Consider the following 25185-nt stretch of genomic DNA (forward strand, 5'->3'; position numbering starts at 1 on the left):
ATACCGACCAGAGTGGGGACATCTCCCTGAACACCTTAGGTGTGGTCAGTGGAGACCCCAGAGAGGCTTCACCAAGGAGTAACAGGGTGGCATGTATATATACATATTCCTGGGAATCCGTAAGGATTCCGTCGGCAATGCAGGAGACCTGGGTTCGATCCCTGGGTTGGGAAGATCCCCTGGAGGAAGGCATGGCAACCCACCCCAGTATTCTTGCCTGGAGAAGCCCATGGACAGAGGAGCCTGGTGGGCTACAGTTCATGGGGTGGCAGAGTTGGACACGACTGAGAGACTAAGCACAGCACCCTGGTCACAAAACACTGCTGAAGCGTGTGGAGGGGTCAGGAGGAAATAAGAGCAGCGCTGGCTGCCTGCATTGCTGCCTGCATTTAGGTTTTGACGGTGTCCTACTGCTTCACAAGGGTTTCCCTGCTTTCCGAATTCTCTTCAGGTACTTTACAATTCTCTTTCAGTAACAGGAGGAGTTATTCTTCAACAGAATCCTCTGTCGAATCGTATTGCTTTCCCAGACACCCTGACTTTGGGAAAATGTGCAGGTGGGGGAGTTGGAGGAGGGCCACGGGCCACCTACCCCGTCCACGGCTGGAAGGGGCCCAGGAGCAGGCTGGTCTAGGGCCCTCCCAGCGCTCTACGCCGGGGGCAGGTTCTGGCCCAGTCTGTCCCTGCTCGCGTTCCAAGGGAACCTAGTTAGTTCTTTTCCTCCGGAAATAGACGCGCTAGAAGGTAGCGAAGCCGCCTGTGATCTGAGGTTGCATCTTGAAGAGGGCACCGTCGCCTAAACACAGTGGGGGTGGGAGGAGAGACAGGCTGGAACATCAGACCCCACGGTACCCACTGGCCGTGGGCTGACAGTGAGACCCCAGAGAGGCTTCATCAAGGAGTAACAGGGTGGCATGTATATATACATGACAGTGACTAAGGCAGAGAGCAGTGGGGCGCATGAGCCCAACGGGACCCCCATGGGGAGTGGGCACTTCCCTCCCTGGCGTTCCCACCGGTTCACCCAAGGGCTGAATTCCGACTTTCAAGAGCAGCCGCCAGGGGGCGCCCGCGGAGCCCCGCTAGCTGCCTCGGAGGCTTTCGGGGTGGGAGAGCGCGGAGCTGCCGGGACGCGCCGAGGGCCTCCAGACACCGCAGAGGCTCCTCCGTTCTTCAGGCTCCTCCTGGGAAGGGTCAGCATGGAGCCCCCAGATGGTCTCCCTCGGCCCCTCTGGTCTTCAGGCACCGGCTTTCCCAGGACGAAAGTCCGCACACCCCGCCCCCTCCCTCACAGAGGTCAAGCCCAGACCCCGGCCGCCGGCAACCAGTCCAAGCGGCTCTCCGGGGGCCTAGTTCCCCCCACCCCCCGACGCCCTGGCAGTCTCAACTTTTCGCCTATGAAGCCAAATCCGGATCTTTTCCAGGACAGCCTCCCAGGTAGCGCAGCCAAACCCGGCGCCAACCCTGATCCGGTCAGATCACGAGCCTGTGTTGCAGTCAGGGGTCGGAGAAGGGTGAGAACGGCTCCCACTCCGGGGAGAGACTCAGGACGTTTCACAAAAGATGCTGATGGGGTCTCCCCTCACCCCCACGCCCGGCGAGACCTCCCACGTGGCTCAGACCACCCGGATCCGCACAGGGGGTCCAGATGTGAGGTCGAAGCGTCGCTGGCCCCTCACCCGGGCAGTTCCCGGGAGAGCCTCCATTCCGGCCCACATGGAGACCGCCATCCGGGCGACAGGTCTCTGACAGCCTCCGGGACTCCGCGATCTCGGGGTGGGAGCCCGCTTCCGTGGCTGGTGGCGCCGTGGGAACTACGTTACCCACAATGCCGGATGACGGGCCCAAGGCGTGTAGCCAATGAACGCTCGGAATCAGCGCCCTTCCGCGACCCGAGGATCTGGGCGGGACTTCCGGCGCCTCTGTGGCGGCAGTATGGTGACTGCTCAGTGTACACCTTCCCTCGGAGACCTTTTGGAGCGTGGACGGAGGCTAGGGGATGAACACAGCGAGGAGCCTCTAGAGGAGAGGTTGTCCCCACAGTCCAGCGGCGAGTTTGCAGGGCTGCGGCGGTAGATGATAATTGTACACAAGTTCCTTCTCTGTCGCCTGTCACTTAAAACCCCTCTCCTCTGACTCCGATGGCGGCCGCCGCGCTGAGGGACCCGCCTCAGGTAAACGCTCGACCTCCGGGCCCTCACCGCCCTCACCCCACCAGACACTAAAGCCCTGAGTGCGGAGCGCCGGCTCGCGTGCCCTCAGCCCGGGCCCCCGAGTCCAGGATGGTGAGGCGGTCGTGGCTGGGGCCCTGTGTTTTACAGACAATGTGATGACGCTTGGGAGAGGGTGACTGACGGACGGACTGGTTTATGTAAATTCGCGGAGAATCATTCCCGTTTGGCATGGAAAGGGGAGGAGTTTTCATCTCAGGACGCTGGAGGCCATGGAGGGTTGTGAATACGAGAGGCACACGGTGTGAGTTAGGCTTTTCAAGTTTTCCAGAAGTTGCTCAGGTTTAGAACAGACTGGGAAGGGGATGAAAACACCGAGGTACATACAGGGAGGTTGACTCTTTATCCAAGATCACACAGTTTAAGAGCACTGAGATCTCAGAGATAATGAGCTACTCATTATACTCAGAGATAATGCAGTTATCTCAGGTCACCTTGCTCCGGGGCTAGACAGAGGTAGAGGGAGGCCTGAGCCTACTGAGCCTGCCGTGGTTACCTGCCTGTAAGGACCTCCCTCTTCCCACGAACTCCCATGAGGACAGAAGTGCTTACGGACTATTCACAGGTGAGCAGAGGATGTTCCAGGCCCTCAGTGGTTCTGACCCCACCCTTTGTCTCTGGGATTCTTCCAGTCCGTGAAACTGGACACTCTGAAGAAACCCAAAGCCCACATTTGGTTATCTATGGGAGACACAATTCAGGACTCCAGGGGAATTACCTGACAAGAGGGCGGATGTCCTAATGCCAGGCTCAGAGTTTAGATGGTGTCTCCCTGCCCACATGCCTGTAGTTGGTGAGTAGACAGTGACGCTGATACCTTGAGAGGAGAGCAGGTATCTGTGGCCTCAAGGCCTGATATTTCCTTCAAGGTGGGGACACTGGGAGGAGGGTGAGCAGGGGATGGATATCTGGGTGAAGGAACCTGGAATCCTACGAGAGAAATTGATCATGGAATGATCTGTCCCCATCATGGCAGGGCTGTGTGACCTTTGAGGACGTGGCCGTTTACTTCTCCCAGGAGGAGTGGGGGCTCCTTGATGAAGCTCAGAGACACCTGTATCATAAAGTGATGCTAGAGAACTTTGCACTTACAGCCTCGATGGGTAAGGCCCTCACCCCATTGTACTGATCTGTGTCATACTTTCTGTCCCCCAGAGGCAGCTCTGCTCTTTCCATAGTCAGACCATGGTCTCTGCTTACTTCCCCACTTTCTTGGTGTATGTGGTGTGGGTGCCAGTGTTAAGCCGAGTGCACTGCCCCAAGTAGTTCTAAGTCTGTTGCCTAAGCTTGCAGGTGAAGATCTGGGATGTAGGAATTTGGCAGTCAGCCTAAAACAAGGCATCTTACTTTGTTTACCTCACCCTGGCAGGATGAATGTCCCAGGTGTCATGACACCTGGTGTCCCAAGTCCTGATTCAGTAATTTTAACAATATGTATATAATATTTGACAAAATGCATATATGATATATAATCTTTAGCGATGTTATGTATGGGGTCCTGATGGATAGGATCACAACATTAGGGTTCTAGTAATCCAACATGGGGCACCTTTCATTTCTTTCTTGCTTTCTTTCTTGTTGCACCTCTAGTTGCTGCAAGTTGGAGCTACTATCTAGTTGTAGTGGATGGGCATTTCTTTGTGGTGTCTTCTCTGGTTATGGAGCACAGGCTCTAGAGCATTTGTTCTTCAGTTGTTGTGGCACATGGGCTCTCTAATTGTGGCACACAGGCTCAGTGGTTGTCATGCACAGGCTTAGTTGCCCAGTGGCATGTGGGATCTTAGTTCCAAGACCAGGGATTAACCCCACATCCCCTGCATTGCAAGGCAAATTCTTAACCACCAGATCACCAGAGAGTCCCTAGCCTGTGATTTTCTTGTGTTGTAGTGTTCTTATTTGGCTTTGGTGTAAGGGTGATACTGGCTTTATAAAATGAGTATTGATGTGTTCCCTCCTCTTCAGTGTTTTTCTTTTCTTTTCTTTTCTTTTTTTTTTTTGAGCATTGGTATTAAATGTAATGTTTCCACTTTCATTTATAATTTTGAGTCCTCTTTTTTTTTATTACTCCAAGAGGCTTGTCAATTTTATCTTTTCAAAAAAACCTCTTAGTTTTCATCTTTTCTATTGTCTTTCTAGTCTCTATTTTATTTATTTACATTTAATCTTTATCATTTCCCTCCTCCTGCTAACACTGAGTTTAGTTTGTTCTTCTTTTTTAATCTTTGAAGTGTGAAGGTAGGGTTTTTTAAAAAAGATTTTTTTTTAGTGTATATATCTGCTGAAACCTTCCCTTTTAGAACTACTTTTGCTGGGTCCCATAAGTTCTGGTATTTTGTTTACATTTTCATTTATCTCAATATTATTTTTTGATTTCCCTTTTGATTTCATCTTTGACTATTTGGCTGTTCAAGAGTGTGTTTAATTTCCACATATTTTTGAGTCTTCAGTTCTCCTCCTGTTATTATTTTCTACTTTTATCATATTTTGATCAGAAAAGAGATTCGATGTGATTTCAATTTTCTTAAATTGGTTAAGACTTGTTTTATAGCCTGCTGTATGATCTAATATGGGGAATTATTCCTGCATTCTTGAGTAGTGTGTATTTTGCTGCTGGTTGATAAAATGTTCTGTATATGTCTGTTAGGTCTATTTGATCTGTAGTATTCAAGTCCAGTGTTTTTCCGGCCATGAAGGTTTTTTAAGATATTGAAATGTCATATTATACAGAAAGTTAAAAGAAAAACAAAACATGATGAATACTCTCCTACCATAATCAGCGTGATTCACAAATATTTCTTTTCTTTCAGTTTGTTTGCATGAAACAGAGACTAAAGAGATACCTTCTGAGCAAAACGTTTCTCTAGAAGCTTTGTCACAGGTCAGGACTCCAAAGGTAGGTCCATTCACCGAGAATGCTCACCCCTGTGAGAAATGTGTCCCAATCCTGAAAGACATTTTGTACCCTGCTGATCTACCAGGGCAGAAACCATACTTTACTGGGGCATCTGCAAACCTTCAGCAGCTTCAGAAGCATTTCAGTACAGAGAAAAGTGACGTGGATAAGGCAGAATTTGTAAAGAGCTGCATAGTCCAGGTGTCAGGGAATCCCTTCACCTGTAGGAAGGTTGGAATGGACTTCCCAGGTACATTGGGTCTCCTCCAGCACCAGATCACTTCCAGTGGTGAGAAACCCAACAAAATCACCAAGTTTGGGGAGACTTTTAATGGTAGAAAAAGTCATTACAAGTTGCATGAATGTGGGAAAGCTTCCAGCCACAAACACAGTCTTGTTTACCACCCAAGAGTCTCTGCTAGAAAAAGGGTTTATGAGTTTAGCAAATATGGGAAAGCCATGCACTGTAAGTACTCACTTGTTCAGCTCCAGAGAGTCCACACTGGAGAAAGGTCTTATGAGTGCAGTGAATGTGGAAAATCTTTTAGGCAACGAGCCACTCTCATTATACACCAGAGAGTTCACACTGGAGAAAGGCCTTATAAATGTGGTGAGTGTGGAAAGTCCTTTAGTCAGTGCTCCAATCTTATTGAACATTGCAGAATTCACAGTGGAGAGAGGCCTTTTGAATGTGAGGAATGTGGGAAAGCTTTTGGGTGCAAATCCAATCTTGTTCGGCACCAGAGAACCCACACTGGAGAAAAGCCTTATGAGTGCAGCGAATGTGGGAAATTCTTTAGACAAAGCTTCACCTTGGTTCAACATCGGAGAATTCACACCACAGCAAGGCCTTATGTTTGTGTCCAGTGTGGGAAATCCTTTAGCCAAAGAGCCACTCTTATTCGACACCAACGAGTTCACACTACTGAAAGGCCTTATGAGTGTGGGGAATGTGGGAAAGCTTTTGGATCCAAATCTAAACTTGAGCGACACAACAGAAGTCACACTGGAGAAAGGCCTTATGAGTGTGCTGAATGTGGAAAATCTTTCAGACAGAGTTACAGCCTCGTTGAACACCAGCGAACTCACAGTAGAGCAAGGCCTTTTGAGTGTGGCCAGTGTGGGAAGTCCTTTAGCAGAAGAGCCATCTTCACTAAACACCAGAGAATTCACACTGGAGAAAGGCCTTATAAATGTGGCGAATGTGGGAAATCCTTTAGTCGAAGCACCAGCCTTATTCAGCACTGCAGTATTCACACTGGAGCCAGGCCTTATGAATGTGGGCAGTGTGGGAAATCCTTTAGGCAAAAGTCTGTTCTCATTCAACACCAGGTAGTTCACACTGGAGAAAGGCCTTATGAATGCAGTAAATGTGGCAAATCCTTTAGCCAACGTTCCAGCCTCAATCTCCACCGAAAATTTCACACTGTGGAGCAGCCCCATGAATGCAGGAAATATGGGAAATCCTTTATTCCAAACAGCTAACATTGTTTAGCACCAAGAAATCCACACTTTGAAAAAGACCTTAGACCTGAAGGAATGTACTCTCTCCTTGTTCATTATAACAGCACTAGACAGCTTTTGTTAAGGGAGTCATCTGCCTGAAATTGAACCTCATACTTGCAAACATCTAATGACTTGAAATTCCCAATGAGTTCCAGGTGTCTTGTGAGGCTTACAGAGCTACATTCCATGTTCTAAACTCTCCAGGGCCCTCATCAGAGTTACATCACTGCCAGTTTCTCTGGTAGAAACCATCTCACCTCTTCCTTGCACAGTATTTCATCGGTCACCCTGATGTGCTGACACAAGGCCGATGTCTGTGTGCCCTAATGTTCCCTGGAGGAAATCTTGAGTAGTATGTGCCCGTGCATTTTCCTATTTTAATTGATTAAGTATGAATCTGACCTTCAAATTCATTGGTTTCACTTGATACTTGTGGTTGGTTTTCCTACCTCTCAAGTCACCAGCTGGGAATTGCCCCCTATTGCTCTGGTTTGTGCAGCAATAAAGGTCTTACTGTTTAATCTACCTTTAATCTTGGGGTTGTATTCACTGTGGGGATGGGTGGAAAACAATTGGCCTGCTTGTTTGACAGGATGGACAGCTTTCATGGGTCCTCAGGTTTATGTGCCTCAACAGGGACAATATAATGATAGGAGGGTATAATTTTCATCCAGTTTTGACCTAATTTGAATTCCTCCTCAAGGTCTCTTAGGAACTAAAGCAGTGTTTTGTTTAGTTCCTAAATGTGTGACCTGGAATATATGACCTAATGTGTGACCTGGAAGCTTACATACTGTATGACCAATAGGTTCCCCCTGGGGCTTCCTAGGTGGCACAGTGGTAAAGAACCTGCCTGCCAATGCAGGAGACTCAAGAGATGCAGGTTCAATCCCTGGATTCGGAAGATGCCCTGAAGTAGGAAATTGCAACCCACTCCAGTATTCTTGCCTGGGAAATCCTGTGGACAGAAGAGCCTGGCAGGCTATAGCCTATGGTGTCACAGAGTCAGACACAACTGAGTGACTGGGCAACACAGCACATGTAGGTTACCCTGAGGAAGGGTCACTTGTTCCAGTAAGCTCCAGGGCCTTTGGAAATGCCATGAATTTGTTCTCATATTCCCAGAGGGTATCCCTTTAATGCTCAGCACTGTTGAGGGGAAGCTTTCCACCAGGTTCTACGAAGGAGCCAAATGTCCTGAAGTTCATAATTCTGTGGACCAGTATCCCTCCTCAGGCATCAGGATACAGGTTTCAACCTTAACTGATACTGAAATTCTGCTGCTGAGTCACTAAATCACGCCCCACTCTTTTTCGACCGCATGGATTGTAGCCTGCCAGGCTCCTCTGCCCCTGGGATTTCCCTGGCAAGGATACTGAGTTCCCATTTTCCCCTCCCGGGGGTCCTCCCAACCCAGGAATTGAACCTGAGTCAATTAGGTCTCCTGCATTGTCAGATTCTTTACCACTGAGCCACCAGGGAACCCCCTGAAATTCTGGGTGTGATTAAGAGTCAGTGGAGGAGCCTGCATCAAATTAAATGGAACGTGCCTCCATAAGTCTTCCAGTGACTATGTGCATAGTCACAGCACTTCCAGAGCTGTGTATCTCCTGTAGCTGAATTTATTGTTGGCAAAGTAATCTAAAGGCTTTGTGAATCCCCGTTGTCTTTCTGGGCTGGCCACCTCCAGGTCATTGCTGTACAGACAGGGAAATGAGAACAGAGAATGGAGATCCTGTTGTGCAGGGATGTGGCATTTGTGGTCCATCCAGTGGTCCTGTTGTCCCAGACTGGAACAGCCTCTGTAACTTGCCAGTATTTCCTGCACTGGTTCAGGGCTACCCTTCTCCAGGAATGGGGAAAAATAGGGTGGAGTCATTGTTGAGTTTGGAGAAGGCAATGGCAACCCACTCCAGTGTTCTTGCCTGGAGAGTCCCATGGACGGAGGAGCCTGGTAGGCTGCAGTCCATGGGGTCATGAAGAGTCGGACATGACTGAGCGACTTCACTGTCATGCATTGGAGAAGGAAATGGCAGCCCACTCCAGTGTTCTTGCCTGGAAAGTCCCATGGACGGAGGAGCCTGGTAGGCTGCAGTCCATGGGGTCATGAAGAGTCGGACATGACTGAGCGACTTCACTTTCATGCATTGGAGAAGGAAATGGCAGCCCACTCCAGTGTTCTTGCCTGGAGAGCACCAGAGATGGCAGAGTCTGGTGGATTGCCATCTATGGGGTCACACAGAGTCAGACATGACTAAAGTGACAGCAGCAGCAGTATTGAGTTGTTAATCTTTCTGGTTTCCAGAAAGAGTAGGAAGTCTGGATTTTTGGTTTTTTTGTTTTTTTATTTTTAATTTTGAACCATTTTTTAAAGAAATTTTATTGAGGCATAATTGACATACAGTATGCATATTTAAGGTGTATAGTTTGAAAATTTTTGCTATAATATAAAGTCATAAAATCATCAGAATCACGATGATGAACATAACCTTGATTTACCTCATGCCCTTTTACAATCTCTCATTGTCCTTCCCAAGCCTATAGGAGGCCACTACCTTCAACAATAACAGTTTCCATTGTCTAGGATTTACGTTTATCCATCTATCTGCTAATGAGCAGTTGGGTTGTCTCCAGTTTGGTGTTGTTAGAACTGAAGTTCCAATGAACATTGGCATACGGCTCTTTTATGAATATGTGTTTTAGTTCTCTTGTGCCAGTGCTTCAGAATATGTGAATTGCAAACTGCCAAATTGTGATCTAAACTGGTTGGGTCCTTCTGTGTTCCCATCAACAGTATATGAGAGCTCCTGTTCTTCCGCATCCTGCTGATCCTTGGTATTGTCAGTCTGTTTAATTTCAGCTGTCTTGGTAGGGGTGTAATGGCATCTCACTGTAATTTTTTAACTGTAGTTCTCTGATGTTTCATGATGTCAAGCACTTTTTTCCTGTTTATTTGCCACTTGTATATCTTCTTTAATGACTGTTAATACCAGTTGCTTCTTTTGAAATGGATGTTGACTGATGTTTTCCTTTTTATTAATAAATAAAATACAGTTGTCGAGCAAAGATGTGTTGGAACTTCACTTACTCTTCTGCAGTGATGTGTCATCTTTACTAAAAGGAAATACTGTTTTTGATGCTATGCGAATGAGAGAGTCAATTCCTAGGCAGATTGATAAGAAGTTCAGGGTCCCCAAGGAGGAGAAAGGGGTCTGGGCCTCTCGAAGTGGAGATTGGCGGTCTGGAATTCTCAAGGAGGAGAAAAGGACCAACGTTTTTTTCCTCTGCGTTCCTTCAGTTCAGTTCAGTTCATTCGCTCAGTCGTGTCCGACTCTTTGTGACCCCATGAATCGCAGCACGCCAGGCCTTCCTGTCCATCATCAACTCCCGGAGTTTACTCAAACTCATGTCCATCAAGTCGGTGATGCCATCCAGCCATCTCACCCTGTCGTCCCCTTCTCCTCCTGCCCCTAATCCCTCCCAGCATCAGGGTCTTTTCCAATGAGTCAATTCTTCGCATGAGGTGGCCAAAGTATTGGAGTTTCAGCTTCAGCATCAGTCCTTCCAATGAACACCCAGGACTGATCTCCTTTAGGATGGACTGGTTGGATCTCCTTGCAGTCCAAGGGACTCTCAAGAGTCTTTTCCAACACCACAGTTCAAAAGCATCCATTCTTCAGCACTCAGCTTTCTTCACAGTCCGACTCTCACATCCATACATGACCACTGGAAAAGCCATAGCCTTGACTAGACAGACCTTTGTTGACAAAGTAATGTCTCTGCTTTTTAATATGCTATCTATGTTGGTCATAACTTTGCTTCCAAGGAGTAAGCGTCTTCTAATTGCATGGCTGCAGTCACCATCTGCAGTGATTGTCTTAGTCAATTACACGACTCAGTTTAAACTCTGTACTAGGGATTATACAACAACAATGTACCAGGGCTGGAGGACAGTTTCTCCTTCCTGAAAACCTTCTGACTAATCCTGTTATCTTAGAATGTATATTATATGAGTGGGTCTGGAGGATCTTTCTGTTATTAAATTCTAATCTTGTTATCCTAAAATGTAAATTGTGGGAATAGGTCTGGTAAAATTTTCACAAACTTGAGACGTTCTTTTGATTCATTGTAATAACTAATTAAAAGGTATATAACTCCATTGCTAACACTAGCAAGGGGTACTCTTTCTGCCCCCTTCTGATGTCTATGTCAGAAGCTTTCTCTATCCCTTTTATACTTTAATTGCACAAAAGCTCTGAGCGATCAAGCCTTGTCTCTGGCCCCGGATTGAATTCTTCTCTTCCGGAGCCCAAGAGTCCTGGCGTCTTTTCATGGGTCAGCAACAACCTTTCAGGAATATTTTCTCAAAGTTTTGGTGCTATTTACAGTTAACACTCCCAGAGTGCTTATACTTTTAAGCATTATCTACCTTCTTAACATATTCTCTCTCACTTTCTTAAGTGTATCCATTCAGTCAAATGAAGATGGCCCATTTTGTAGAATTTTAAGTTGGAAGTGACAATTCTTGAGGATTTCTTACATTTACTGTTTAAAATAACTATTGAAGTAATACAATAGTCTTCTAATAAATTGTGTATATTTAAAGTGAGTGATTTGTGTTCTGATACATGCTTAAGAACGTGAAACCAAAAGTTTCCTCTGCCCTTTTTAGGCAGCTACATCTATCCTGTCCCATTGGCCTGAGGAAGGAAAGCTGAGGCGCCAGACCTTAGAACAGACCAGGGATCCCAGCCCTGGCGTGGCCTTTGCAAGGCTCACTCTTCCTGCAGAGGCAGGTTGGGCGTCACTGAACGTGTGAATCGGTCATCTGGAGCAGATGGTGGAGGGGGTCCTGACCAGACCGCAGTCTGACATTCCAGATCAGGGGGTGGGTGTGTGCTGTAGGAATTGAGGCCTCCTGGGACCCCACCCAGCTTGTCATCTCAGTTTAATTTTCTAGCAGGAACCCCTCCCCTGACCTCACCTTCCTAGTTATTGCTGTAATTTATTGACAATCCTAGTATTCTAGTATTGCATGTGCCGGGAGCGGGGTGGAGGGGTGGGGGTGGAACGCGGTGTGAGGGTCTGCTTCCACCATTCGCACATAATTAGGACTAAAATCAGAAATGGGGGTGGGGATGCATTCCTTCTGAGACCAAGGCTTAAGCCGTTGGAGTCACGTACCTGTTTCCTCTGTACCTAAGACCCCGAGTTGTTCTGCCTCTCTCCCTACACTGGGAAAAAGGCGCCCCCACCGAATCCCGCCCACCCCAGCCCCACCCCAGCCGGGGGCGCAGGGGTGAGTCTTGAATATGTGTGAGAGTCCCTGGCGCTCTGCGCTGCCCAGTCTGCCCGGTGCTGCACCCTCCGCGGAGGGCAGTCACCGGAGCACTTCCATCTGTCCCAACTTAAGCAGGATGTCCAGATTTGGAAATCTACACCAGGAGGTTTCACGACGTTCCTTGACGTCTTGAAAAGTGAAAGTGAAAGTCGGTCAGTCCTGTACGACCCTGCAACCCCAAGGACTGTAACCTGCCAGACTCCACTGTCCACTGCATGCTCCAGGCCAGAATCCTGGAGTGGGTAGCGTTTCCTTTCTCCAGGGGATCTTGCCAACCCAGGGATCGAATCCGTTTCCGCATTACAGGCAGATTCTTCACCAGCTGAGCCACCAGGGAAGCCCACGAATCCTGGAGTGGGTGGACTGTCCCTTCTCCAGCGGATCTTCCCGACCCAGGAATCGAGCAGGGGTCTCCTGCACTGCAGGTGGATTCTTTACCAGCTGAGCTACCGTGATGCCTTGAGGGCGGTCAACTTCAGGGGTTCACGGTACCCTAACAACTCCGTTGTTTAAACGTTCTCATGATAGGGAAGCGGCAAGGAGGCCGCAGGAATTTTCAGGATCCGCCCGCCACCCCTCTATCGCCGCAGTGGTTTCCGTGACGTAGGGGCTCATTCATGAAACGCTGTTATAAACAGAGGCAGCAGCACCTGGGTCTTGCCAACCGCACTGCGAGCAGCCCAGCCTTGGGCGGAAAGGCAGGGACCTGACACCGTGTGGCGTCCTCCCGCTTCGGCAGCGCCGGCCGGACCAGGACAGTGTCTCTTGCTGCCATTCCCCGGCTGACTTCCACCGCGGGCTCTCCAGACCGCGCTCAGGAAGGTTGGGCTAGCGGGGCCCACAGCTTGGAGGCCACTCCTTCGCTGGGGAGGGAAGCGCGCGCTGTTGTCCCAGTGAGAACGGTCCCTTCCTGAGGGACCGCCCTTTCTGAGGACTTCGGCCTTTGGCGCGGGGGCTGGTGTCCGACGAGAGCCGAGCAAACGGGTGCCAAACGGACTCCTCACTGGAGCCCGGCTCCCCGAGGGAACAGCAGAAAGCGGCCGTCCTCCCTCCGCCGGCCCCCCGGAGCGGGCAGGAGGGGCGGGGGTGTGAAGTTCTTTGATAAAAAGCGAGTTCCTTCAGGTGACTCTAGGGGGCTCCTGCGTCGGTGCGGAAGTCAGGTCTGCTTATAAACAACCCCTGCCACTGCGTTCCTATTATTCCCTCAGTATCCCTGGCTCGAAAGGGGGCCCGATGACTCAGCTGGTAAAGAATCCGCCTGCCGATGCAGGAGACACAGAGAGGAAGTTTCCATCCGTGGGTCGGTAAGATCCACTGAAAGGGAAAATGGCAACCCACTCCAGTATTCTTGCCTGGAGCATCCCATGGACAGAGGAGCCTGACCGGCTACAGTCTATGGGGACCAGCACCCGGGGGTGGGTGGGGACATTGCTAACAAACCAGAAGAGTGGGGGCCTCCTGGATGAGTGCCATTCCTGGGGATCAGGGCAGTGTACACAGGCAGCAGTCATGAGGGGTTTCATTGGTGGACTGGAATGTCACTAGGTCACAGGGGAAGATGCGGGGAGCTTGGACTGGCGCCACAGCTGCATCACTCTTGTGCACCTGGTCCCCCGGGCGGGGTGCCTGCAGACAGTCTGCGGGAACGCTGGGGCAGCAGAATATTTAACTTAAAAGTTTATAATACAAACATACACTACCATATGTAAAATAGATTGCCAGTGGGAATTTGCTTTATGACTTAGAGAGTTCACACCTGTGTTCTGTGACAGCCTAGAGGGGTGAGACAGGATGGGAGGGGGGAAGTTCAACCCAGAGGGGCCACACGTACGCCTGTGGCTGATTCGTGTCGGGGTCTGGCAGAAACCGACACCATACTGTAAAACAATTATCCTTCAATTAAAAGTAAATTTTAAAATTTTTAAATTTATGTTACAAGGGTCTTAAAAGACAAGACGCAGAAACCACAACAGGGATCTGGATCGTCGCCCTCCGGAACATTCCATGCCTCGCCTCCTTCACTAGAGCTCCTGCAGTTCCTCTGCCAACTCTTCTCCAGTCCTCCGGAGACACCCTTCTCCTGGAGGGATGCTGAAAAAGAACTACCCAGAAGCCTCTGCTCCGTTTGAGAGCGCCAGACTGCTGGCATCCTTGAAAGGGGTGTTGCAGGCTCGCGTGGTCAGAGGCGGGACTTCCTGCGCCGCCAGAGGGGGATTTTCGTCCTGGGGCTGGCTAAGATCTGTAAAAACAGGATTTGAGTTGCCATTTTCACCTCCAGGGATTTCTGACCCAGGGATCGAACCCGAGTCTCCTGCATTGGTAGGTGGATTCTTCTTGTCGGTCCCTGGGACACTGTGTAAAAGGGAGAGAAGTGTTTTCTAGACCTGACCGCATGCCACTGGTGTGGAAGGACTCGTAGGACAGAGCGCACACCTCACAGTCCGGAGGTCTTTCTATAAGTCGCAGCCACACCCCTTCCCAAGTATAGGACCTTGAGCAACTTTCCCTGCTGCCCTTGGCTTTTATTAAAGTTCCTCCAACTGGGTTGAAAGAACTAGAAAACGCGCATGAGATACCTGACCGTGTCCAGTGAGGTCCAGGGAGCATCACTCTGGCTCTCTTTTCACGGAGGTGCCTCCTGAGCCCATGCTGATGGCAGAGGCTCATCCCTGGGGGAATCCGACCCTTGGGCTTCCCTGACCTGTATCCTCTATAAAGATAAGGACTGGGATGGGGAAGAACAGCAGTTGTCTGCAGCACTTTGGGGATTGCTGTTCTGCTAGGACAGAAAAGGTGTCAGGACAGTCCAGGAGCCCAGAAGGCCAAGGAATTTACCTTTCAGTTTACAGCCAGTGGAACTAGCTTCCCCCCTGACAGTTGTGAATCCTGTCTTCCTGTTTGAGGTTCGGTTATATTTGAAAAGTGAGTCCATTCAAATGGTCAGGTATGACGGTGTACAGGAATGTGGGTCCTTTTGGACATAAAAACACAAGAGGTCCTGGGTGACGCCATAGCCATCGCCCTGAGTGCCCTCATCATAGTCCTGATCACTGTCAGGACTTGTCTTATTTGTTACTTTCCCACCCACTTGACTCCCTTCCTCACTTTATTTCAGACTCACTCCCATTTGCTGTCCTGAGAGAGGCTTTCCCTGGTGCACAATCACAAGTAGACAGTCACCTCAGTCATCTCTCTCTGTTTCCTTGAGTTTGGAACCTTTAGGTCCCTCTGACATGGCCGTTGTTGTTCAGTTGCTCAGTCGTGTCCTACTCTTTGCGACCTCACAGACTGCAGCACGCCAGGCTTCCCTGTCTATCATCAACTCCCAGAACTTGCTCAAACTCATGCCCATCAAGTCGGTGATGCCATCCAACCATTTCATCCTCTCGTCCCCGTCTCCTCCTGCCTTCAGTCTTTCCCAGCATCTGTCCTGGTGGTGCCCGTTTATTTAGTTGCTTGTTTAGGATCTCTTTGCAGCCCGAGTGTCAGCACCTGTTGCTGCTCTCTGCTAAGACATAGAGCGACTGAGCCTGTAAAAGGTGCTCAACAAATGGCTGAGTGAATGAATGGGTCTCCCACTCAGGTGCTCAGGTCACACTTACAATAGCCTTTCTCCCAGCTATGGCCCCCAGGGCTGTACTAGCTCTGCCGCTTGCTGACCTCCACGCTCCTCCGCTTCTGTTCTTCCCCTGCTCACTGCACTCACTCCTGCCTGGTGTGCATCTTTTGCTCTTGCATTTTTTTTCGTCTGATCCCCATCTCTGCAGGGCTGTCTCTCCCTCCTTCCCTGTGCCTCAGTGTCTCCTATTAGGATAGTCTTTTCCCGGCCGTTTTCCTTCTGGTTGAGGTACCCCTGGCTCTCACCTGCCCATCTTCTGGAAACTCTCTGCCATCTTTTGCTGAATATTCAATTCTCACATCCTTTCTTAAATTTGAGGTTGTTACTGACTTTCTTTCCCTTCCTTCTTCCCTCCCTCTCTCCCTCTCTTCCTTTCTTTTTTTTTTTTTCTTTCCCTGCAAAGCATGTTGAATCTTAGTTCCCCAAGCAGGGACCAAACCTGTGGCCTCTGCCGTGGAAGCATGGAGTCCTAACCACTGGCCCATCAGGGAATTCCCTGTGGCTGACTTGCTGGAGCTGCCTGGACCTCACGTCTTTGCCTGAGACAGAGTTGATGATGGCCTTTACCTCATGGGCTGAGTCGGGGGCTTAGTAAAAGTCAAAACGGACATGGCACACTTCACTGTGCCAGCCCTCCCGCATCTGGTGTGTGAACATGTTATTTTCTCTTTAGTTCTCAGATCATGGCACAGTGGGAATGAGTGTAGTATTGATGGTGACACTGATGCTTGGAGAAGTGATGAGATGTTGTGTCTATGGTCACACTGCCAGCAAGTGTCAGACTTCAGACTCTTCGTCTGAACCCTGGATCTCTGGCCCAGAGCAAGGGATCTGCAGTCACTTGAACCTCAGTGTGTGAAGCCCTCAGCCTGGGCAGGCACTCAGACAGGGTGAGGGCAGTTCAGGTGCTGTCGCTGCTGTGGCCGTTGTTGGAATTACATCTTGAGCATTTTTCCGAGAGCACTTAACCTCTGCCCCCCAGATCTCATGGAACACCACTGTCTGTGTCATCTCCCGTGGCCTCCTTCACCGAGGCTTTTCTCTCAGCCACAATTGCTTTATGTCCCAAGGCTGCATCTGCTTCCCCCTTGAACCCAGCACAGAACTTGGCCATCAGCAGGCCTCATGATTCTCTGCACCTCATGGGTCTCTGTACCTTCACCAGCAAGAGTGACAGTCTTGATCCCACCCAAGTGCACATCACCAATGTTTCTGTGTTTGACTCTCCAGGTGGTGACCTTCAAGGATGTGGCCATGACCTTCACCCAGGAGGAATGGAGACAGCTTGACCTGGACCAGAGGACCCTGTTCCGGGAGGTGATGCTGGAGACCTGTGGGCTCCTGGTCTCCCTGGGTACATGCTAACCTCTTAGACCTGTGGGGACCCAGCCTCCTCCTGGTTTCTGGCTGATCAGAAGGTCACGGGAGTCACCTTTCCTGCTCCCCACGGGCCCTGCAGTTTACTGGCCCCTCCTCCTCCTGCCCGGTCTGTGTATGTAGCAGGGGTCAGGGGGATAGAAGTAGTGTCCCTCTGAACACCAACCCTCATCCTGGTACCCAGCACCCTTAGGCTCGGTCTGAGGTCCCTGTTCCTGACTTCTCTGCCGGGAAGCTGCTGTACCAACCTGGTGGGGTCATGTGTCCTCACAGCTCACTTAGCAGGGCTGTTCTCAGAAGGGAGGGGGGGTCAGGCAGATCTTCACAGCATTTGTCATCAGTGCCACTGGGGACCTTCCTGATCATCACAGTCTCAGCAGAGAGGCCCCCTGGTCGGCATGACCCTCACATGTGTCTGGGGGCCCTGGTGGGTTGCGTGGGGCAGTCCTTGGAGGGCCAGGAAGAGATTTCTCAGGAGGCCATATATGCTCGGAATCATCAAATGACAGTTCAGACTTTGTCCCCTAGCCTGGAATCAAGGGGCGGACACGTGAGTGGCAGCACGGACAGCTATCCACAGTGAGGCATTACGGGACACTTTTGCTTTCTGTCCCCATGAAGTGCTAATGTGTAGAGGTCTTTGTTCTAATGGGAGCTGTGTTGCTTCTGGTGCAAAAGAACGACTCCATTGTCCTGGAAGATGACCCTGCCAGTCAGCCACTTTGAGCTCCTCCAACTTCTGAATCAACAGGGAGAGAGTTACTGTGCTGGCTCTGGTGGTGGAGTCTGATACCAGGAGCAAATTGGACTATACTTCCCACTGCTACTTGCACAAAGGAAGTGTGTGTCCGGAATGCAGAGGTGCCTGAAGGTGTCTTATTGTGACCCATGCTTAAAGTCGATGAAAACTATAACAGCCTAATTTAGGCAGGACAACTCATAGCCCAGACCCTTCAGGAATGAATGATTGATCACCTACTAGGGAATGAAAAAGAACATCTGAAGTGGTACCGAGGACCAAAGGAATTTCAAATGGGTGGCAGAAGAGATACATTAGTTGTGGTTATATGACCATACAGAAATGAGGATAGTAATCTGTAATATCATAAGTATTTCTTCCTTCTCTTGTCATGAATGTGTATTCATGTATCTGAATTCATGAATGAATTCAGTATCTTTTTCTTTCTTCTTTCATCCCCTTATATAACAAAAGTAGTATTGGGTAGTTCCCTGATAGTTCAGTGGTTAGGATTCTGCATTTTCATTGCAGTGATCCAGGTTCAATCCCTGGTTAGGGAACCAATCCTGTAAGTCACCTAGCACAGCCAAAAAAAAAAGTTGACTTAACATTTCAATATTTATTCACTGTATATCATTAAATTTATAGTATTTGCTTCTGTTTTATGCTTTGGCATTTTGGCCACTAGGCATGTGAAATCTTAGCTTCCTGACCATGGATTGAACCCACATCATTGGAAGGTGAAGTCTTAACCACTGGGCCACCAGGAAGCCCACATATATCATAGTATTTGTTATAGGATCTCAAGCAGAAGAGTGACCATCACCCAAGGAGTCTGCATCCTTTCTGTAGAAAGTGTTAGTGTATTTTCTGTCATACATGGGATAGTTGTATCATGTTAGGTGGATGTATGACCTTGTTGTCTTTATTTGGAGGTTAGGAATGGTTTGAGTTTGTGTGGGTGCCAAATTGAAAAGAGGTGGACTTGTGATGATTAATTTTATATTCAACTTGGCTAGGGTGTATCACATCTAGATGTTATTCAAACACCAGTCTAGCTTTTGCTGTGAAACTTTTTTTTTATGGACTAAACACCTATATTTTTTATTTACAGTTTTAAAATTCATAGATCAAATACACATTCAAAAAGTATGACCTCAACTTAATGGCATATTGTCCCTTAAGAAAGTAGGGGGGAAAAAAGAAAGTAGAAAAGTAAGGCAAATTAAACAAGACTTAGATTCAGTAGCATACTGAAAATTTTAATAAAACTAGACATCTATTTAATATTGAGATGGAGGTCATAGTCATCATAATGAGGCAATAAAAATAAATAAAATTTCTCTTTGTTAAGGGTAAAATAAAATTTATTTAATTGATCTAGCTGGGCTGGAAGAAGCACAAGCTGGAATCAAGATTGCTGGGAGAAATATCAATAACCTCAGATATGCAGATGACACCGCCCTATGGCAGAAAGTGAAGAACTAAAGAGCCTCTTGATGAAAGTGAAAGAGGAGAGTGAAAAGGTTGGCTTAAAGCTCAACATTCAGAAAACTAAGATCATGGCATCCGGTCCCATCACTTCATGGCAAATAGATGGGGAAACAGTGAGAGAGTGGCTGACTTTATTTTTTGGGCTCCAAAATCACTGCAGATGGTGACTGCAGCCATGAAATTAGAAGATGCTTACTCCTTGGAAGGAAAGTTATGACCAACCTAGGCAGCATATTAAAAAACAGACATTACTTTGTCAACAAAGGTCCGTCTCACCAAGGCTATGGTTTTTCCAGTGGTCATGTATGGATGTGAGAGTTGGACTATAAAGAAAGCTGAGTGCCAAAGAATGGATGCTTTTGAACTGTTGTGTTGGAGAAGACTCTTGAGAGTCCCTTGGACTGCAAGGAGATCCAACCAGTCCATCCTAAAGGAGATCAGTCCTGGGTGTTCATTGGAAGGACTGATGCTGAAGCTGAAACTCCAATACTTTGGCCACCTGATGCAAAGAGCTGACTCATTTGAAAAGACTCTGATGCTGGGAAAGATTGAGGGCAGGAGGAGAAGGGGACAACAGAGAATGAGATGATTGGATGGCATCACCAACTCAATGGACATGAGTTTGGGTAGACTCTGGGAGTTGGTGATGGACAGGGAGGCCTGGCGTGCTGCGGTTCATGGGGTCACAAAGAGTCGGACGCGACTGAGTGGCTGAACTGAACTGAAAATTGATATATGGAGAAAATTTTATGGGATCTACCAAAAAAACAAAAAACAAAAACAAAAACATATACAGTGGAATACTGAAAGTGAAAGTAAATACTGCTGCTATGGATAGACTTGGAGAGTATTTTGCTAAGTGAAATAAGTCAGACACAGAAAGACAAATTCAGTAGGATATCACTTATTTGTGGGTTTTCTTTTTTTGGCCATGCTGCATGGCCTAGGGGATCTTCGTTCACCAGCCAGGGTTTGAATCCGTGCCCCCTGCAGTGGCAGTGTAACATCTTAACCACTGGACTGCCAGGAAAATCCCCAGGATATATTCTTAAGTGAAAAACTATAGTCTAGAACAGTGTACAAACTATACCATATATTTTGAGTCATGTAGAAGTAAAAATATATAGGGACAGAGATTTAACAGTTTGGAAAGACAGGAATGTAAGTTATCACATTTTCTTATGTTATAGTTTTGAGTTTGTAGAAATTAGTGTTTTCTATAATGTTTAAACAGTTCAATCAAAATAGAATTTAAAAATCCATAAAATCAATAGAAAAATTGAAGAAAAAGTGGGAGAGACTGTATGTTATATTGATGTCACATCTAGGACAAAGAAAAGTGGCTTTAAAACCTGCAAGAGGGACTTCCCTGGCAGTCCAGTGGTTAAGACTCTGACTTTCACTGCAGAGGGCATTGGTTTGATCCCTGGTCAGGGAACTCAAGATCCTGCATGCTATGTGCTGTGGCCACAAAATAAAAATAAAGACCCTGAGGAATAAACACACATACTTGCTGCTGCTGCTAAGTCGCTTCAGTCGTGTCTGACTCCCTGTGACCCCATAGACGGCAGCCCACCAGGCTCCTCCGTCCCTGGGATTCTCCAGGCAAGAACGCTGGAGTGGGTTGCCATTTCCTTCTCCAAAGCATGCATGCATGCTAAGTTGCCTCAGTCGTGTCTGACTCTGTGAGACCCTATGGACAGCAGCCCACCAAGCTTCTCCATCCACAGGATTCTCCAGGCAAGAATACTGGAGTGGGCTGCCATTTCCTTCTGCAACACACACTTGAGTACAAATATAACTAGGGGAATCTGAATAAGATCAGGTGATAGTATCAAAGTCAATATCATTGTTGTGATATCATAATATAGTCTTACTGTTAGGGAAACTGGGTAAAGTACACACAGGATCTCTGCATGTGAATCACTGATTTTCACCATAAATGTTTCAATTAAAAAAATCCAATGGAGGAGGAATTCCCTCGTGGTCCAGTAATTAGGACTCTGTGCTTTCATTCATTTGAATCAACCCCTTTTTAAAAATTTATAATTAATTAATTTTGGTTGCACTGGGTCTTTGTTGCTATGCGCAGGCTTTGTCTAGTTGCTTGCAGGCAGGGGCTACTCTAGTTGTGGTGCATGGGCTTCTCTTGAAGAGTAGGAGCTCTAGGGCATGTGGGCTTCAGTAGTTGTAGCGCTCAGACTCAGTAGTTGCAACTCACAGGCTCTAGAGCTCTGGCTTAGTTGTTGTGTTATTCCTCAACATGTGAAATCCTCCCAAACTATGCATCAAGCCCGTGTCCCCTGCACTGGCAGGTGGATTCTGATAGACTGCACCACCAGGGAAGTCCTTGAATCAACAGCTTTATGTCAACATTTTTTTAAGTCAGATCTGAAAGTCATACTCTTTGATTTTGGATTAAAAGAAGTAACATCTACATTTATTATTTTGCAGCTGTATTTTCATTATTCTAATCATGATAGATTATGTAACTCAAGTTATTCATGATTTTATGGAAGAAAACTCAAGCTTGATAAACATATGAACCTGTATGGGCACAACTCCTGTCTGGTGAAAGCAGTCATCCCACTAGCGGGGACCATGGGCAACTGGACATCAGTCAGGACGTGTGACAGGGAATATACAGGAGAAGTCCACTCTGCACTGTTAAGCAGGGGCTATTCTCAGATCTTACTGAACATTTGTGTGAAGTCGTCATTTCTGTCTGGAGGGTTCCTCACCAGTTTTGAGCAGTGTTCCTTCCCGGGGACTTGGTGAGGGAAGACTGCAGTATATCAATCTCATTGTTCAGTTTATCCTCAAGTGGTTTGTTCAAAATATTCACAGTAAACCTGATTTTTATACTACTGCTTAAGGTTGTAGAAAATATAACCAGTGTGATGAAAATGTTATATAAGCAGAAAACAAAGCAAAATAAGGGACAAAGGAAAGAACCAGGACTCTTAATAAGAGTCCCAAAATGAAGTTAAATAACAAAGACATGTCAGTAGAATTTACTGCGGAAATTAGGGCATTTGCATAAACCTAAGTCTGATAACTGTGACATTGCTGAGGTTATGGATTGCTCCACTCTTAATGACCTCCAGGGAGTCACTGGCAGTAATGACTGATAACTTCTTCTGATCATACAGGTTCTGTGGAGACAGAAAGGTTCTAAACTAAATGCTCCCTTCTCATTGAGTGTAGGGTGATGCCATTCTTCTAAAATGTCTGGCCCCAATTTTTCTGCTTAAATAAATTATAGATGGGATGTCATTGAGATGAAACCAGAGTAAGGCGGATGATAGAGATAAATATGTGATAGATATTTAAGTGGGTTTCCCAGGTGATTCAGTGGTAAAGAATCCACCTACCAATGCAGGAGACCAGGGTTCAATCACTGGGTTGGGAAGATCCCCTGGAGAAGAAAATCGCTACCCACTCCTAGGTATTCTTGCCTAGAGAATCTGAAAGACAGAAGGAGCCTGGCGGGCTACAGTCCATGGGGTCACAGAAGCATTGGACACGACTGAGCAACTGAGCATGCGTGCATATAGGGACATGAGAGATATAAATAGAAGATAGATAAATAGGTAGATGATGGATAGATGGATCCATTTTTACAGGTAAGGAATGGAAGCCGAGGCCCCAGGAGGGTAGAGTGTTGATTACTGAGAAAGAGAACATCCACGTACTTGAGATTCAATGAACAGCCTTCCACTAAGGATAGGAATTTAGAGACAGAGCATCAAAGGCTCTGTAACATAACATGCCCCAATCACAGACACTAGGAGAGAGAGACTAGGAAGAGACCCTAGGACTTCCCAGATGGCTCCGCCTGCGATGCAGGAGACGTGGCTTTGATCCTGGTTGGGAAGATCCCCTGCAGGAAGGCATGGAAACCCACTCCAGTATTCTTGCCTGGAGGATCCCATGGACAGAGGGGCCTGGTGAGCTACCGCCCATGGGGTCATAGAGTTGGACATGACTAAAGCAACTAAGCACATGTGCACACAGAACCTAGGTGTCAACCTAGACTGGGAGCTCATCTTCATCTTATTACTTACAACCTACCTCTTCTTGATGGCTTCCCTCATGACTCAGTAATCTGCCTACAATTCAGGAGACTTGGGTTCGATCCCTGAATGGGGAAGATCCCCTGGAGAAGGGAATGACAACCCACTCCAGTATTGTTGCCTGGAGAATCCCAAGGAGAGGAGTCTGGCAGGCTACAGTCCATAGAGTTACAGAGTTAGACACAACTGAGCAACTAACATTTTCACTGTCACCTTATCTAGAGGAGAGGGAGGAGGTGTCAGGCACTCCTGAAGCACATTGATGAGGGCCAACTTGCCTCTGGTTTCCTCAGCAAATGCCTTTCCTGTTTTTATGGGTTTGCTCTTGTCTGTATCTGTATGTATCCATAGATATGATCTATCTAAGGTGTTTCCTTTTTTATTGTCCTAACCTCAGTAAGTAAAATTTAAAGAACAGTTAATCTTGGGTTTCCTGAGATAAACATTTTCTAAGAATCGGATACCTGAAATGAAGAGATACTTACCAAATGTGTATTTGCTCCCAGGACAAGGTCTGCCATCGCAACCTCTGTGCGTCTGCAGTGAGGACATATAAGCCTGAGATAAAGGTTTAGACCCCCCATGATGTCATCTGCCCCGGGCAAAGTGATCACCTGTAAGTGCAGCAAGTTATCTGTGTAGGGTGTGGAGACAAACTCTGAAAAATGTTTGGGGCTGTGCAGCTACCAAGAGCTACGCAAAGTGCTTCATATGATAGATATCCGTCAGGAGTGGAAGAAACTGGTGGGAAACTGGTTTTTTAAATAATCAAAATCCCACTGGAATGCATGGGGGAAAAAACCCCTGAGTTCTAATAAGTGAGGGAAGGAAAATGCCTATTGGGGATTTTTTTAATTGATTTAAAGACTTTTTGCAAAACATGACTTCTTCCCATAACTCAGAGCACTGAGGGCAGGGAAACTGAAGGAAGAAGCAGAGTGAGGAGAATTAGAAGGTATATCCACAGTTGTGCAAATGAATGTTAAGTGTGTATTTTCCTTTTGTTCTATATTTCAAGACATTTATATCCCAGGAGTTTCAGACATGTTTCTAGGAATATGGAATATGTCAGTGCACAACATTTAAATACATATTTCCCTGCTGGAACTTAGTATTTGATAGAAAAATACAATAAGCAGTTCTTCTATTTAAGTTGCATGGTGTCATAGAAGGTGATGGTTCCTAAGGAAGGGCAGCAAATGGGTGATAAAAAAAATAAGGAGTTTATGATGAGTCCAGTCATTAAATTGAGTGTCCATATTTGGATTACTAGTGAAGATGAAAACTAAGGACCTACTATATATAGATAGTTTATTTCCTCCTTTCCAATTGCTTCATATTTATTATTTTGCCTTATAATGAAATTGGAACTCCAGGATAATGCTGAATTGAGAACAATGAGCAGCTGTCCTTCTTTTATGCTAAAAGGAATACTTTAATAACGGTTCAAAAATACAGTATTTATAATAACTTTTTGTAGATGTTATTTTTAAAATGATTAAGAAGGATTGCTTCTATCTGCAGTTTGATCTCTCTCAGTGTACTAGCACTGAGCAATTCACAAAGGAAAAAAAAATTAATTCCCATTCACAGTATTACCAGATTTAGAAAACACATATGCAAGACCAATAAAAAGAAATCTTAAAAACAATGTTAACAAAAATTAAGATCTAAGTAAAGGAGATGTATGTTTATGGAATGGGACACTCAGTATTTCTTCCTAAATTGAAAATTAAGGAAATGTCCTGGTGGTCCAATGGTTAGAACTCTTGTGTTTTCACTTTCATGGCCTGGGTTGAGGGACTCTAGATCCTTTAAGCCACACAACATGGCCAAAAATAAAAAATAAAAACAAATCAAGCAATCCCACTCAAACTCCTAGTAGGATTTTTGTACTGTATAAACTAGA

The 25185-nt window shown here is 47.0% G+C and overlaps 1 protein-coding gene and 1 non-coding gene across 6 annotated transcripts; both read left to right on the forward strand.

Annotated features, from left to right (window-relative positions):
• The first annotated feature begins 1132 nt into the window (after positions 1-1132).
• Positions 1133-25132, forward strand: LOC110137830 (zinc finger protein 416-like). Of its 5 annotated transcripts, none has more exons than XR_011482331.1 (5): positions 1133-2174; positions 3208-3334; positions 5039-5124; positions 11303-12793; positions 16821-16909. XR_011482331.1 is itself a non-coding variant. In XM_070451682.1 (5 exons), the coding sequence occupies exons 1-5, from the start codon at positions 2142-2144 to the stop codon at positions 19192-19194; spliced, it is 474 nt and encodes a 157-aa protein (XP_070307783.1). In that variant the 5' UTR covers positions 1133-2141; the 3' UTR covers positions 19195-25132. The 5 variants fall into 5 exon arrangements, 4 of the variants coding, with proteins under 4 accessions (XP_070307783.1, XP_070307784.1, XP_020750149.1 ...); XM_070451682.1 differs by lacking the exon at positions 11303-12793 and adding an exon at positions 19091-25132 and having other exon boundaries at positions 16821-16944; XM_070451683.1 differs by lacking the exon at positions 11303-12793 and adding an exon at positions 19091-25132 and having other exon boundaries at positions 16821-16907.
• On the forward strand, positions 18195-18266 carry TRNAE-UUC (transfer RNA glutamic acid (anticodon UUC)). The gene has a single exon. It is a non-coding gene; the product is annotated as a tRNA-Glu (tRNA).
• Positions 25133-25185: the final 53 nt, after the last annotated feature.

This window comes from Odocoileus virginianus, chromosome 20 (assembly GCF_023699985.2).
Source record: "Odocoileus virginianus isolate 20LAN1187 ecotype Illinois chromosome 20, Ovbor_1.2, whole genome shotgun sequence".
Classification (NCBI taxonomy): Eukaryota; Metazoa; Chordata; class Mammalia; order Artiodactyla; family Cervidae; genus Odocoileus; species Odocoileus virginianus.